Source organism: Podarcis muralis, chromosome 16, assembly GCF_964188315.1.
Source record: "Podarcis muralis chromosome 16, rPodMur119.hap1.1, whole genome shotgun sequence".
Taxonomy (NCBI): domain Eukaryota; kingdom Metazoa; phylum Chordata; class Lepidosauria; order Squamata; family Lacertidae; genus Podarcis; species Podarcis muralis.
The window spans coordinates 38,535,009-38,549,734 of record NC_135670.1 but is presented as its reverse complement, the minus strand read 5'-3'; the positions used below and the strand labels follow the sequence as shown (position 1 = coordinate 38,549,734).

The following is a 14,726-nucleotide window of genomic DNA, read 5'->3' as shown; positions in this document are numbered from 1 at the left end:
TCTTGGGGCAAGCCCCTACTCCCAACATGCCAGTGAGGATGAACATAGCCAGTGCTGCCTATGGGGTGGAGAACTGTAAAGAAAGGAGAAAGTCAGGTTGGGGGGGGGGGGGGGAGAGAACAACGTATCCTAGAACAGTGTTTCCCAACCGGTGTTCCGCGGCACACTAGTGTGCCGCGAGACGTTGCCTGGTGTGCCGCGGGAAAAATTAGAAAAATTCGAAAGATATCCGGAGAGGCGGCCTTCAGGCGAGTTTTAATTTTAATTTTCCTTCTCCCACTTAATGCCCCACGCTCGCCCGAGCAGCTTGCAGTCCTCGGTAACCACGGCGACCCGAGGGAGGGGAGGGAACAGGGAAGTCGAGGGCGGCGGCGAGCGGCGATGACGTCAGTGGGCCGCGCCGCCTCGCCCTGGCACGGTGTGAGAGCCCCGGCTAGTGGCGCGAGCTTCAGAATAAGTGGGATCCGCGTGCGCGAGACCGAGATCGTGGGTAAGGAGCTCAGCCCTGGGCAGGAGGAAGCGGGGCCACGCGTGCGGGCCACATCCCCACAGAGAGCGAGCCTCCCCCGGCCCACCACTCCGGGCAGGTCCACTCGCATGAGGGGGCGGCGATGGCGACGGCCGGCAGCTTGCCTGCAATGCCATCCCTCGAGCAGGCGAGGAGCCCGGAGGCTACCAGATGCGAGTCCTCTTTCCCACCCTGCTCGGGAGTCCAGAGCACTTGGTCGCATTCAGGATCTAGAGTGGGGAAGCGGGGCTTGTGTCTGGGCTGGACACATTGGGCTGCCTGTGCCGCTCGACCTGCGGGGAGAAATCAGGGTGGGAGTCACGACCGTGAGGCAGGGCTGCCAAGTGTGGCAGAAGAGGACACGGCCGTCGCACCTGTCCTTAGGTAGGAGCTTCTTCCGTGTCGACCTGCTGCCCTAAAGTCTTGGCTTTTTTCTTGGCTTTTTGGCGGTTGGCACAGAAGGAAGGCAAGGGGGAGGGGAAAAAATTGAAACTTACACTTTCGTGCGTCCCTCCCAGCGTGACGCTGCGCGCTGACGTCACGGGGCTGTAATGGTGGTGTGCCTCGAGATTTTTTTCATGAAACAAGTGTGCCTTTGCCCAAAAAAGGTTGGGAAACACTGTCCTAGAAGAAGAGGCTGCTGGCTGGCACTCTGAACAGGAGCACTCCATGCTGCAGCATTTGGTTGCAGATCCCAGTTGTAGCACAGCATTCTCAGTCTTGTCAGCACAAGTGTGGTTCCTGGGATTCTTTGTGGGAAGCCATGGCAGTTAAACAAGTATGAAACTACTATAGATTTGTAGTGTGGCCATGTCCCACAGTAAGAGAGGAGAAATTAATTGGTGATTTTTAGAAGTTTCAGAACATTTTATGCTTCCCCCAAACTGGTGCCCTTCAGATGTTTAGGCCTACAACTTCCCATCAGCCTCAGCCAGCACAGAGAGCCTGTCATGGCCTCTGGAACAGAGGTAGCTGGGTTCAAACCACATATTAAACTGGGCACCAAAGTTCTTTAGGAACAAAAGCGGAAATTGTACTTCAGTCTGTCACTTACCTGTCTTATCATTACAGCTATGTGTCAGGAGACCACCACTGAGGCACCTTAGCACCTGCAAACTTATCATTTCTGGGTGTCTAATTTTTAAAACACACATTCTCATACACATTTCTAAATCAACAACAGCCTCTCAAAAGCTGCTGAGTGTCAAAAGAAAAGGCAAGAAGTGTATTGTTGAGAAAGGATGCCCCTCATCTCACCAATTCCCACAGCAGATCCTCTCTAGACTCCTTGCTATAGAATTTCAGTGCAAAGGCAAGAGGAGGAAACCAAACATTGTCCTGTTAGGAGAACTGCCATTTAGTTGCATGGAGGTCATAAATTGCCATTCTGACAGCATAGCTTCAATTGTCCTGCTGGATTTCTCAAATTTATTTATTTGCCTTACCACAGATGTCTATCATAGAACAGATTGTGTTGTACCAGACCAGCAAGAAAACCAAAACTTCTGGAAAATCCTGCCAAAAAAGACTTCTTTCCCCCCACATTCTGACATAAGAGAGGAGTAGTTATCAAAACAAACTTGCAATTATTTCTACTCCCAAGCCAAAGCCATCTCATAAGTGGAGGTGTTCCAGCTTCCTATTTGCAGTTCAAAGCTGTCATTTTGGGATCCTCCGAACAGGACAGTCAATAATAGCTGCTTCCTCCTAAGAAACAGCAGCAACAGTACTGCAAGTGCTATAGAGGATTTTAAAATTAACCAGAGTGTGCACTACAGAGGCAGGTGGCTGTTAGAGGCAAGAAAGTTAGTCATCAAAGCAGAGTGGAAGCAAGTGTTGTTTAAACTATGCCAAGATGGTGAAGGAGTCCCATGAAAAGCAGACCCATTTGGCTCTGGAGAGAGCGACAGAGGAGGTTAGTCAGTGATGCATCTTGCTCCCCTTGTCTCTCTCCAGAATACCTTTGTCGATGTCCAGGTCCGGGATCTGTAGAATGGCATCCACTTCCCAATGGGAGGAGCTCCCAACCCTTCTTCCTAAGGGGTTCTGGGAAATTGCAGGTTTAGGTGCCCTATGCCTTTTGGGCGAGGGGTGGGTGGGGGCCTTGTGTGGGAGGGCAAGCAGGGCTAGAAGGCTAAACCCCCTGGAATGGGTGAGATGGTGTTTGTTTTCTAAAAGGAACATTTAAAACGATAGGGGGAAAGACAAAACAAAAACAAAACACACACCTGTTAAAACACAACTCATGCAAAGACTGCAACTTAATTTTTGTCCTTTGATAGTGTGATGGGGCTATGAAGGAAAAGCACCGGCTGTTTAAGCAACAGCTATAATCCCCTCCCCTACAGACACTATACACATCAAGGGGCAAAGTGTGTGGAAGGGGGCAGAGGAACCTCCAGCTCTGCTCCCAGCAAACTGTGGTTCTTCCTGGCGCCATCATCCACACCAATGATCTAAGCATCCATGTCATTTCCTCCCCCAACTGCCCCCAACCCCCGCCGTTGCCTCAAATGCTGCTTGCAGGTAGGATGGAGAAGTTTATGGACAGACTTTTTCTTTCCTTAAAAAAGTAAAAGCGTTTTAGTCATAACCATAAGAAATATTTAACTCTGCAAGTAATTAATTCAAACCCATAGTATTATCAACTAAGGTGTCTTTAATGAGGTGACAACCTTAGAATGTATTACATGTGTACCTGTGTGTGTGTGTGTGTGTGTGTGTGTGTGAGCATTTGTATATATGTATTTCAGATATGGAACAGCTCCAACATCTGATCCCTGAGATGCAAGGAGCTGGTGTAGAAATAATGGCTAGAGAAACCTGAGCTATGAACCAGCAAGCCCCTGGTTTGACTCTTGCCTGTGTCCGGATGACGTGGCCTTAGGCAAGACACTCTAGGTCACCCCCAATCTCTCCATTTGCAATATGGAGGAGAACAACACTGACTTACCTTACAGGGGTGGTGTGAGGATTTCAATCAGATGAGGCATGCACAGCACTTTGAATAAATAAGTATTAAAAGAACTGAAGGAGCACTGAAGTGAAACCAGACTGCAGCCCAGACCCTCCTCCTTTTCAGATGAGAATGCTTGTTCTTTAAGGCCTGCAGTTTGGAGACCCCAGAATCTCAGTGACAAGAATGAAGCAGGACAGGACATCGGTCAATCCTTCAAGCTGCTCAGAGACCTGGTGTGGGGGAGCTAGTGGGAAAGGACGACATTTCCGGGGGGGGGGGGGAGAGGAACACTTACTGTTGGCTATGTTGGAAGCAGTGTAACTGTCTGCCATTCCCGAGACCTGGCTGGCAATGCTGGCCTCGCTGGCTCTCCGGAAGCCCCTGAACTGGGGGGCTGAAATGGGAGCCGAAGGGGATGCACTTTCCATGAAGACGCCACCATGAGACTGAACAACATCCGCTACGGAGACGAAACAGGGAAATCAAAAATATTAGACCAAACGGACATAGAGCATGGTGAGATGAACAAGGTGCAAAAATCAAATAAAACCAAGCAAAACATGCGAAACACACAAAGAAAAGGCAGAAAACACCGCAACTGATGTCAAACCGAATCTTTCAAAGCTGGTTAGATGGAATAAGCATTTCAACAGCTCCCAGATCATAAACAAAATAATTGCCTCGGAAGAAAACAGAAATATGTGACTGAAAGAACCCGAGTTGCCTATTGGATGGGCTCACACCAATATACACGTCTTGCACAGAGCAATGTATATACAAACTGTGTTTCTGGGAAATCAGGGCAGAGGGTCTTTCAGAAGCCCCCCACGGATTCTTCCATTCAAACATCATTAATTGCAGACAAGTGTCCGTGAAATACATTTTGCCCGTCATTACTGATCAGCTGCATTTGAGTTTTGGGTGCAAATTATAACTAGGATGCATTCAAAGTTCATACGTGGAACTCCCAAGATCATGTGAATTGAATCTACACTCTAGAATAGGGATAGCCAATGAGATGTCCTCTAGATGTTGTTGGGCTACAATTACCAGCAGCCAGCAAGGCCAGTGATCAGGGAGGACAGCAGCTGAAACCCAGCAACATCTGGAGGGTACCATGTGGGCTACCCCGCCCCATAATATATCCTAGAAACCTTTGCAATGCAGCTGAGTTGTTCAGCCATTGTAGAAAGGATTCCTTCCATGCAGAAAGCATGAAGAGTAGAGTGGTGTGGTATTGGCTGGGAAATATTTATTTATTTAGACAATTTATATACTGCTTAATTAAAATACAATACTCAAGAATTATCCAGAGATAAAATCAGTTAAAAGCCAATTACAAAATCAGAAATGACTTTAAATCTTATTTTATTTATCTAACACAATTTATATAGTGCTTGGTTGTAGGAAGACCTCTAAGCAGTTTAGGAAAATGTAAAATAAACTTTGAAATTATCAATAAATATATTTAAAAACTGGTATACAAATTTATTTAAAATATTAAAATCAACGTTAGCTAAAACGAAACTTCTTAGCTGGAATTGTAATGGTTTGAACCTTCCCCGAAAAAGACGCCAAGTTTTCCATATTTTGAAGAGAGAGCAATTGGACTTAATATGTTTACAAGAAACGCATGTGACCAGGATACACAGGAAACTACTTGTAAACAAGAGACTTGGACAAGAATTTATTTCATCAGATAAGGTCAAAAAAAGAGGCGTCGTGATTTATGCAAAGGAAAAATTGGCCCCTAAAATGATATTTAAAGACGAACAAGGAAGATATCTGGCAATAGAAATACAAGTTCAAGGAGAAAAAATTTTGGTATTGGGAATATATGCACCAAATGAAGGGAAAGCGGAATTTTTTAAGAAGTTGCATGAGACTTTAATGGACTATTTGGACTTTAAAATCATAATGATGGGAGACATGAATGGTGTTGTCTCCACTAACATGGACAAGGCACAGAGACAAATAATTTCTAAAGATGGAAGATTACCAAAGACTTTTTTTGAAATGACTGAAACATTGGACCTGATTGATATTTGGAGAGTGAAGAACCCTCTGGAGAGAGAGGGAACTTTTTTCTCTGAAGCAAAAATGACATGGACAAGGATCGACCAAATCTGGGTAACTAGTAGCATGGCTCCAAAGATAAAAAAAGCAGAAATCTGCCCAAAGACTTGCTCCGACCATAATGCTGTGAAGATGGAGATGAAATTAACAACAACTGGAACCTTCAGATGGAGGATGAACGACGCCCTATTTAGAGATGAAGAGATTTATAAGAAGGCCCAAAAAACTTTGAAAGACTATTTTGAGATAAATTTGAGAACAGATGTGGAGAAAAGAATAATATGGGACGCAAGTAAGGCCGTGATGCGAGGTTTCCTGATACAACAAAACTCTATAAAGAGGAAAAAGCAGAATGAGAGGAAAGAAAAACTTTTGGAAAAGATAAAAGGTGAGAAGAAATTGAGGTCTAAACCAAAGTCTCATGAGATTTTGAGAGAAATAAAGTATTACCAGACGCAATATATGGAACTGATGAATCAAGAGATAGAATGGAAAATAAAGCAAATGAGACAAAGAACATTTGAATCGGCAGATAAATGTGGGAAACTTCTGTCATGGCAACTGAAAAAGAGACAAAAACTGAACACTGTGACAAGTTTGGAAATGGATGGAAAAATTATTCATAAACCAAATGAGATAAGCAACTGTTTCCAAAGCTTTTTTAGGAAATTATATACACAGGGGCCAATTGATGAGCGGGAAATAGAAGAATTTATTAAGAAGTATGGATTACCAAAGATCTCAGATCAAAGCAAAATGATTCTGAATGAGAAAATATCAGAGCAAGAAATAGAGGGCGCCATTCAGAATATGCAGTTGGGAAAATCTCCAGGACCAGATGGCCTAACGGCTAGATACTATAAGGCATTGAAGGAATGGATAATACAACCACTGAAGGAGGTCTGCAATGAAATTTTGGAAGGGAAAAAGGCACCTGAATCGTGGAAAGAAGCTTTCATCTCACTTATACCGAAAACAGAGACTGAAAAGAACCAGGTTAAAAACTACCGCCCTATATCATTACTTAATGTGGATTACAAAATTTTTGCAGACATTTTAGCAAAAAGATTGAAAAGAGTACTGATTGAGGAGATTCATAAGGACCAAACAGGCTTTCTCCCAGGGAGACATATGTCAGACAATGTCAGGAACATTATAGACATTTTGGAACTGCTGGAAGTGAACATTAACAGAAAGGCGGTGCTGATCTTTGTGGACGCGGAGAAAGCCTTTGATAACATTTGTTGGACCTTTATGAAGAAGAATCTCCAAGGTATGGGGGTAGGCCAAGGTTTTGAAAACGGTATAGGTGCTATATATTCTAAGCAAAAAGCAAAGTTGATTGTGAACAATGTGGTTACAGAAGAAATACCCATAGAAAAAGGTACACGACAAGGGTGCCCAATATCTCCCTTGCTTTTTATAACAGTCCTGGAGGTCTTGTTAAACATGATTAGAGGGGACCAATTGGTTAAAGGGATTCAGGTCGGAGCCAGAAATTACAAACTAAGGGCATTCGCAGATGACCTTGTATTGACTTTACAACAGCCAGATACTAGTACTAAAAGAGTATTAGAACTAATTGAGATATTTGGTCAAGTAGCAGGATTCAAATTGAATAAGCAAAAAACTAAAGTGTTGGAGAAAAACTTAACATTGGCAGAAAAAGAGAAGTTTCAAAGTGAAACAGGTTTAGTAATAACAAAAAAGGTGAAGTACCTGGGTGTGAATCTGACTTCTAAAAATGTGAATTTGTTTAAAGACAACTATGACAAATGTTGGACAGAGGTGAAGAAAGATCTAGAAATATGGTCAAGGTTGAAACTTTCCTTGTTAGGCCGAATTGCTGTTATTAAGATGAATGTATTGCCTAGAATGTTGTTTTTATTCCAGACACTCCAGATCCTGGATAAAATGGACTGTTTTAAGAAGTGGCAAAAAGACATATCAAAATTTGTCTGGCAGGGCAAAAAGCCCAGAATAAACTTTAAGATTTTAACTGATGCAAAAGATAGAGGGGGGGTTGCCCTGCCGGACCTGAGACTTTACTATGAATCGGCAGCGTTCTGCTGGTTGAAACAATGGCTGCTTCTTGAGAACACAGACATTTTGGATCTGGAAGGGTACGACAACAGATTTGGCTGGCATGCTTATATATGGTATGACAAGGTAAAAATGCATAAAGGTTTTAAAAACCATATTGTTAGGAAAGCACTATACAATGTTTGGATAAGATATAAAGATTTACTGGAAAGTAAAACTCCCAGGTGGCTATCACCAATGGAGGCTAAAGAGACAAAAAAACTTAATATGGAGTCTAAATGGCCAATGAAATTTTAGAGCAAGATGGTGAAAGGGTCAAATTACAGAGTTATGATAAATTAAGGTCTAAAGTACGAGATTGGTTGCACTACCTTCAGATAAATGAGGTATTTAAACAAGACAGGAAAATAGGTTTTCAGAAGGAGAGGTCGAAATTAGAAACAGAACTGTTAGAACCCAATACTAAGAACTTGTCAAGAATGTACAATTTGCTGCTGAAATGGAATACACAAGATGAAACAGTAAAATCGGTTATGATCAAATGGGCACAAGATATAGGTCATGACATTATGTTTGATGATTGGGAAAGGTTATGGAACACTGGTGTGAGATTTACGGCTTGTAATGCTTTAAGAGAAAACATAATGAAAATGATCTATAGATGGTATATGACCCCAGTCAAACTTGCAAAAATTTACCATTTGCCCAATAATAAATGTTGGAAATGTAATGAGACTGAGGGTACTTTCTATCACCTTTGGTGGACCTGCCCGAAGATTAAAGCCTACTGGGAAATGATCTATAATGAAATTAAAAAGGTCCTTAAATGGACATTTTCTAAAAAACCAGAGGCTTTTCTCCTGGGCATGGTGGGCCAATTGGTGCTAAGGAAGGACAGAACTTTCTTTATGTATGCTACCACAGCAGCAAGAATTCTTCTGGCAAAGTATTGGAAGACGCAGCAGCTACCTACTCTGGAAGAATGGCAAGCGAAGGTGATTGACTACATGGGAATGGCAGAGATGACCGGCAGAATCCGAGACCAGGGGAGTGAGACAGTGGAAGAAGACTGGAAGAAATTTAAAATATATCTTAAAAACTGTTGTAATATTGAGGAGTGCTGAGATGCTATGGTGTTAAGAAACAGAGAATTGCAGCTGTATATCATAAATTTAAGGGAATTACAATGAAGATGAATTAATTAATTAAATGGAGGGTTGCTGATACAAGGGAAAAATAAGGATGCAGAAAAAGGGAGGTATGGGGAAGTCCGGGAAACAAGGTGAAGGAAAATGAGTTTATGAAATTATACATGTTTATTTGTGTGTATGTTTTGTTTTGTTTTGTTTTGTTTTGTTGTTTGTGTATAATACATGTTTGGAAAATTAATAAAAATTATTTTAAAAAAAATAAATAAAACGAAATGAAATATATGTAACTCCTACATGTCTGGACAGGCTCTGAAAAGAATATAGTGAAGGTACCTGTCTGATGGCAAGCTTCCTAGCTGATAGTTACCTGGGTCTCCCCCCCCCCCTTTAAGATAGGGGCAACATTTGCCTCTACCCCAAGGACCCCACTTGTTCTCCAAAAATTCTCAAGAATTATAGACAGAAGCTCTGAGATCATCAGGCACTGGAGATTTCAATTCCGTTAAACCAGCCAGGTGTTCCATTACCACCTCTTTTCCTGTACTGGGCTGCAGCTCTCTCTTGGCACCATTTATTCTTTGAACACCAGGATAGCCACTGCTTTCCCTTTCAGTGGATGTTCAGCAGTTCTGCCTTCTCTGTCACCAACCTCTGTCTTCTCCATCTTCTCAATTTCTCCACCTACTTGCTTGTTCTTCCTCTTGCTTTGAACATAGCTGAAGAAACCTTTTCTATTATTTTTAACCTAACTATCTTGCAAGTCTGAGTTCATTCTGAGATTTGGCCCACCTGGCCTTGCATCTGCTGGCTACTTCTGTATACTCTTCCTTCATGATTTCTCATTTCTTACACATCACCTTCTTAAAATCTCAGCTCATCTGTAAGCTCCTTATGTAGCCACACTGGTTTCTTTAGGTGCCTTCCACTTTTCGTTCTTGTTGGAATTGACTGCCTTTGTGCCTTCAGTATTTCACTGTTAAAAAACTCCTATCCATCTTGGACTCCTTCACTTTGAGTATTTCTGACCGTGGGACTTCACACAACAGTCGCTCAAGCTTTTTGAAACCAGCCTTCCTAAAGTCCAGAGTGCATGTCTGACTACACTCAGCTTTCCCTTGCCTCTGTATAATGAAACCCAAGAGGACATGATCACTTCCTCCCAAAGTTCCCAGTACATCCACTTCGTCAATCAGTTCCTCCCTGTTGGTGAGGACCAGGTCCAAGATGAGATGATCCCCTTGTTGCTCCCAGCAGATATCGGGATAGTTGAGGTCTCCTATATCCCTCCTTTTTGACTGTTTGGTAATCTGCTCTAGGACGGCATAATCCAAGTCCTCAGTATGGCTTGAAGGTCTGTAGCAGACACCCACAGCAAGGTCACTGTTGTTTCCCTCTCTTATATATTTTACCCATATATTCTTCCTTCCATGCCCCCCAGGTCGTGGATCTCTTCCCAACTGTATACATCAGGGTACTCTCATTTTGACTCAAGAAAACACCATTTTATAGTTCAAATCAGGGGAAATAAATACAGTAAAAGGACAAAAGTACAAAGATTCACAAAATGTTTAAGGGTATGCATAGCCCTGCGTCCCCCCAGAAAAAAAGGACCGCTGCTACTCCTCCTTTCTTTTGAGCAGGTTTTACCTATCAATTTCTACATTCCAGTCACAAGTCACATCCCACCAGTTTTCAGTAATGCCTATTAGGTCATATTTGTCATCCTGTATTAAGAAATTAAGTTCTTCTTGCTTGTTTCCCACACTTTGCACATTTGTGTAGAGACATCGCAGGTGTCTGAGGTGAGGGCATGGGATCGATTTTATAGCTCCAGAGAAATAGCATGGCTCCTAGCAGTCTGGCTTTTTACGTCATGCTTCTCCAGCCGTCTGTCCCCAGTATTGGACGATCTTCCTCATTCCTGCATCTCTTTTCCAGGACGGTCCACTCTGGCACATCAAAACTTCTAACGTACCAAGTTAGTACGTTAACACAGGTAAGAAAGATTGTGTAATTCAAAAATACAATGGCAAAGAAACCAAACTCTTGCAGCTAATGGTATATGACCTGGCCCACAAATCCATAGGGGGAAGATGTAGACATAAAAATCCAAACCCATAAGAAATTGTTGTCCCTCCTACCACTAGATGGCACTGTGTGAATCTGATAGAGCCAATACCAGCTGCTGGTAACCACAGGTGGCCAGAATGCTGCTGTTCGGCTTGCAGGCTTCCCACAAGCATCTGGTTGGCCAGTGTGAGAACAGGATGCTGGAAGAGATGGGCATTGGCTTGATTCAGCAGCTTTGCCTTATGCTCTTAAATACATGGGAGACTGTCTTGCAGGGGGAGGACTGTGTATTTTAGGGGTAGAATAATCTGTTTTGGCTGCAGAAGGTCCCAGTTCAATCCCTAGTACAAAATCCCTTTTGTACTGTTTTATTGTTGATAGCCGCCCTGAGCCCGGCTTTGGCTGGGGAGGGCGGGATATAAATAAAATTTATTATTATTATTATTAGTAGTATCTCCAGGTAGGCCTGGGAATGATCCCTGCCTGAAATCCTGGCAAACTGCTTCCAGTCAATGTGAAAAAATCTGAGCTGGAGGACCAATGGTCTGACCTAGCATACAGCAGCTTCCTATGTTCCTGAGTCTTAGCTTAAGAGAAGAACTGGACTGCTGCATTCTCCATCTCCACCTCACACATTCTCAATCTTGGGCCTATTCTCCCTGTTGGCCAGCTGCCATTATTATATATATTTAGGCGGCAGGCAAAAACCTTCCTCGGTAACCACACAGCCACCATCTGTGGCTTTTAGAAGTGGGAAGGATGTTTTTGTTTTTTTATTTTCCTAAAATTTATACACCCCTTGGCTGCAAAAACAACAACAAAAAACAATAACAACCCTCAAAGTTGTTTACAAAAGATAAAATAGCAAAATCAAGAAAAGTTTACAACCTTACTTTAAAACATACAAAAATTAAAATACTAAAACAGATTAAGATTACCTCAACTTTCTAAGCATCTGGGTAGGCTTGTCTAAACAGGAATGTTTTTAACAGGCACTGAAATTTGCAATGACATCACAGCATGCATAATCTTTCAGTGTTTATTTCTAAATTGATATACTGCCCTTCAGTACACAAACAGACAAGTTCCGTGCTGTTTTAGATTTTAAAACCATATAAACTCTATAAAAACAAAAGCAGTCAGTAGAAACAGCAGATAAAATGGTACTAATTTAAAATCCCATCAGATGATAAATTATTAGATGTTATTGGTCAACGACCACCAGGCATCCTCTGTAAGCATCAGGTCTTAGTTGGAAGTCGTTACCTTGCTTCCTAAAAGCTGTGATTTGCACAGTTTTGAAAATAAGTATGAAGGAGGAACGATCCACTCCAATTATTTTCACAAGTCAACCGCGATCTTGCAAACGCCCCTTTGATGCAAAATTTGAAAAGAAATGCAGCCAGGCAGAAAATCAGCAACAAAAGGAAACTCGATTTTGGAAGCAGAAGCCATTAGAGGCACCAAGGTCTTGAAAGCTTTCCCACATAAACGTTGAATCCTGTACATGATTGGTGTCTAAACTTAATGCTGAGCATATTTGGAAACAGCATATTTCGGGACATGAAAGAAGTTCCTACAAAGGGAGCTCCAGTGAGGATGCAGGGAACTTCCTTCTGTTTTTAGACCTCCACAGGAGCAGGAGCTGCCTAGGGAGGGGCAAATCTGCCAATTTCATTCTCTCTGTTTCTTATTTTCCACTTTTAAATTGAGTTCCCCACATTTCCACAGCGGTTTCTGATTTTTAAAAAGCCTTCATGCAAATTAATCTGCATTTTAGTATGAATTTCTTCTGATATATGCATTTTTGCAAGGCAATTTCTCCTAAAACAATGCATTTTGTATGCTATTTTCACATTTTGTTCCTATTTTTATCCTAGCTATATTCATTTTTGCACGCATTGCTTGGCAGAAGAACACCTCGGCCCCCTGGAGTAGATACATATCGCATAAGCAAGCAGTGCAATTTTACAGGGATTTTAATAGCACAGGAGAGGTGTGGGGGAAGTGGATATTGCCAGCCCCTTCCTGTGCTATAAAAGGGATGCTGGATGACCACCTCAGAGAGTTTAAACTTCTACGGAACACAAAGCATGCACTTCATATCCTAAACAGCAGGGGGAACACTTGGAATCCAATGCCAGGTGGATAAAATTTGTATATGCCAATTTGTATCTACAGATGCAAATTCAGAAATAAAGTACTGCTGCATCCTAGTAGAGAAGACAGTGCTGCTATTTTTTTGATGGGCAACTTCAATGTTCCCTCTGCTGCTCTCCCTTCTTAGGGCTCTTTGAGCTGGACTGGGCAGGCAAGCCCTTCAAATAGAGAACTGTCCTGTGTAAATTAGGGCAGATGGCACCCTAATCAGAAACATTTAATGCAAAGTCACGAATTCTCAGTTCCTAGACCTAGCAGTGGGAATGAACTAGGAGTGCAGAGAGGAATCTCTTCCTTCCACTAGCACTGCAGGCTGGATAATGAGTCAGCTAAATGCTGAGTCACTGGGATTTTCACCTTCTCCCTTTTTGCTGTTGTAGCATCACGCGACCTCCCTTGCCTCTTGCAGTGGGTCACTTGGTTCCTCCTGCACAGACAGAAAATGTCTCATCACTGTGAACATCAATCTGCAACTTTGCACCTAACCACACGCAAACCCCTCCAAAGTGGACTGAGCAGCAGCATGAAAAACTGCAAGCCTATACATTTGTGTTGAGCACCTTGGACAAGCTTGTCTGCGTGAGCTAGGCTGAATGCAAGCAAAGGATATTTTAAAACTCTCCAAGCAGAGGTGGAGGTGTGAATTGGTTCTTCTCGGCTCAGCGGGCATCACCTTGCGCACAGTGTGTACCTCCACCCTGCAGAATCAGGCATGCGTGGCCAAGGGGAGGAAAGAGGGTTGCTTTGCTTGCTTGTCACTTATCAGAAAGGGAGGTATTCCAAACAGATGATGTGGTGCCTAGGCACTAATGCTAAAGGTTCTGGAGGTGAACTTTTGAGCAACACAGAGTTCTTCTTCAGGTACCAGTGTCCAAAGTAAAAAATTAAAAAGGGGCAGGGAATATTACTCCCAATTTTAAACATAAAATTGCTACCTGTTTTTGTATTTGCTTGTTTCCCATTTTTGCTGTGTGCACTATATCTGAAAAATTCTGTGTAACTCCAACATTCTGTACAGGTACAGTGGTGCCTCGCAAGACGAAATTAATTTGTTCCGCGAGTTTTGTCGTCTTGCGATTTTTTTCGTCTTGCGAAGCACGGTTTCGGAAAAGTTTTGGAAAAGCTTCAAAAATCACCAAAGTCTTCAAAAACCTCAAAAAAGGCTACCACACCGCGTGCTATGAGTTGCTCCTCGAAGTCAAGTCGCAACTGTATTAACGGTGTTAAGAAAAAGGAAACAAACTTGCAAGACGTTTCCGTCTTGCGAAGCAAGCCCATAGGGAAAATCGTCTTGCGAAGCAACTCAAAAAACCAGAAACCCTTTTGTCTTGTGAGTTTTTTTTCTTGCGAGGCATTCGTCTTGCGAGGTACCACTGTAGTTGGTCCTCTGAAAAGAATACTGTCCCTGCCTCTGCCAATTTTGTCCTGGGGGAATCAACCTGGCCACGAAGGCAGTAGGGAAAGCTTTCATGATCCTTGGGGGCGGGGAACCAGCTGTTTATCAAGCATCACCCACAATCCCAAGAATATATGTCACAAGACAGTACGGGGAGGGAGAATTGCACGTTACACACACTCAGCAAATCCAGAATTTTTACTGGAAATATCTTGCCAATTCAGGATGGGAACAGGGATACTGGTTTCCATGAAGCTGTCGTGGTTCTGGAGAGCAACCAGTGGGCTGCTTTCTACGAGGAGGACAGGGTTGCTCTGGACTGTTTCAACTAGAAGCAGATGAGGAAGAAAACAAATAGGGGCA

General features: G+C 42.8%; 1 protein-coding gene across 10 annotated transcripts in view; it reads right to left on the bottom strand.

Moving 5' to 3' along the window:
• PITPNM2 (phosphatidylinositol transfer protein membrane associated 2) overlaps nucleotides 1–14,726 on the bottom strand; it is a 231,620-nt gene that overhangs the window by 27,354 nt on the left and 189,540 nt on the right. For 5 of the 10 annotated variants that reach the window (XM_077920518.1, XM_077920521.1, XM_077920520.1 and 2 more), the window contains 3 exons: nucleotides 14,542–14,691; nucleotides 3,763–3,927; nucleotides 2,470–2,679 (listed from right to left, as the gene is read on the bottom strand). The exons of 1 other annotated variant lie outside the window; for it this stretch is intronic. In XM_077920518.1, coding sequence (XP_077776644.1) covers nucleotides 2,470–2,679; nucleotides 3,763–3,927; nucleotides 14,542–14,691 — 525 coding nt within the window. The remainder of the gene's footprint in view (nucleotides 1–2,469; nucleotides 2,680–3,762; nucleotides 3,928–14,541; nucleotides 14,692–14,726) is intronic. 4 more of the 10 variants (XM_077920523.1, XM_077920525.1, XM_077920524.1 and 1 more) reach the window with 4 other exon arrangements.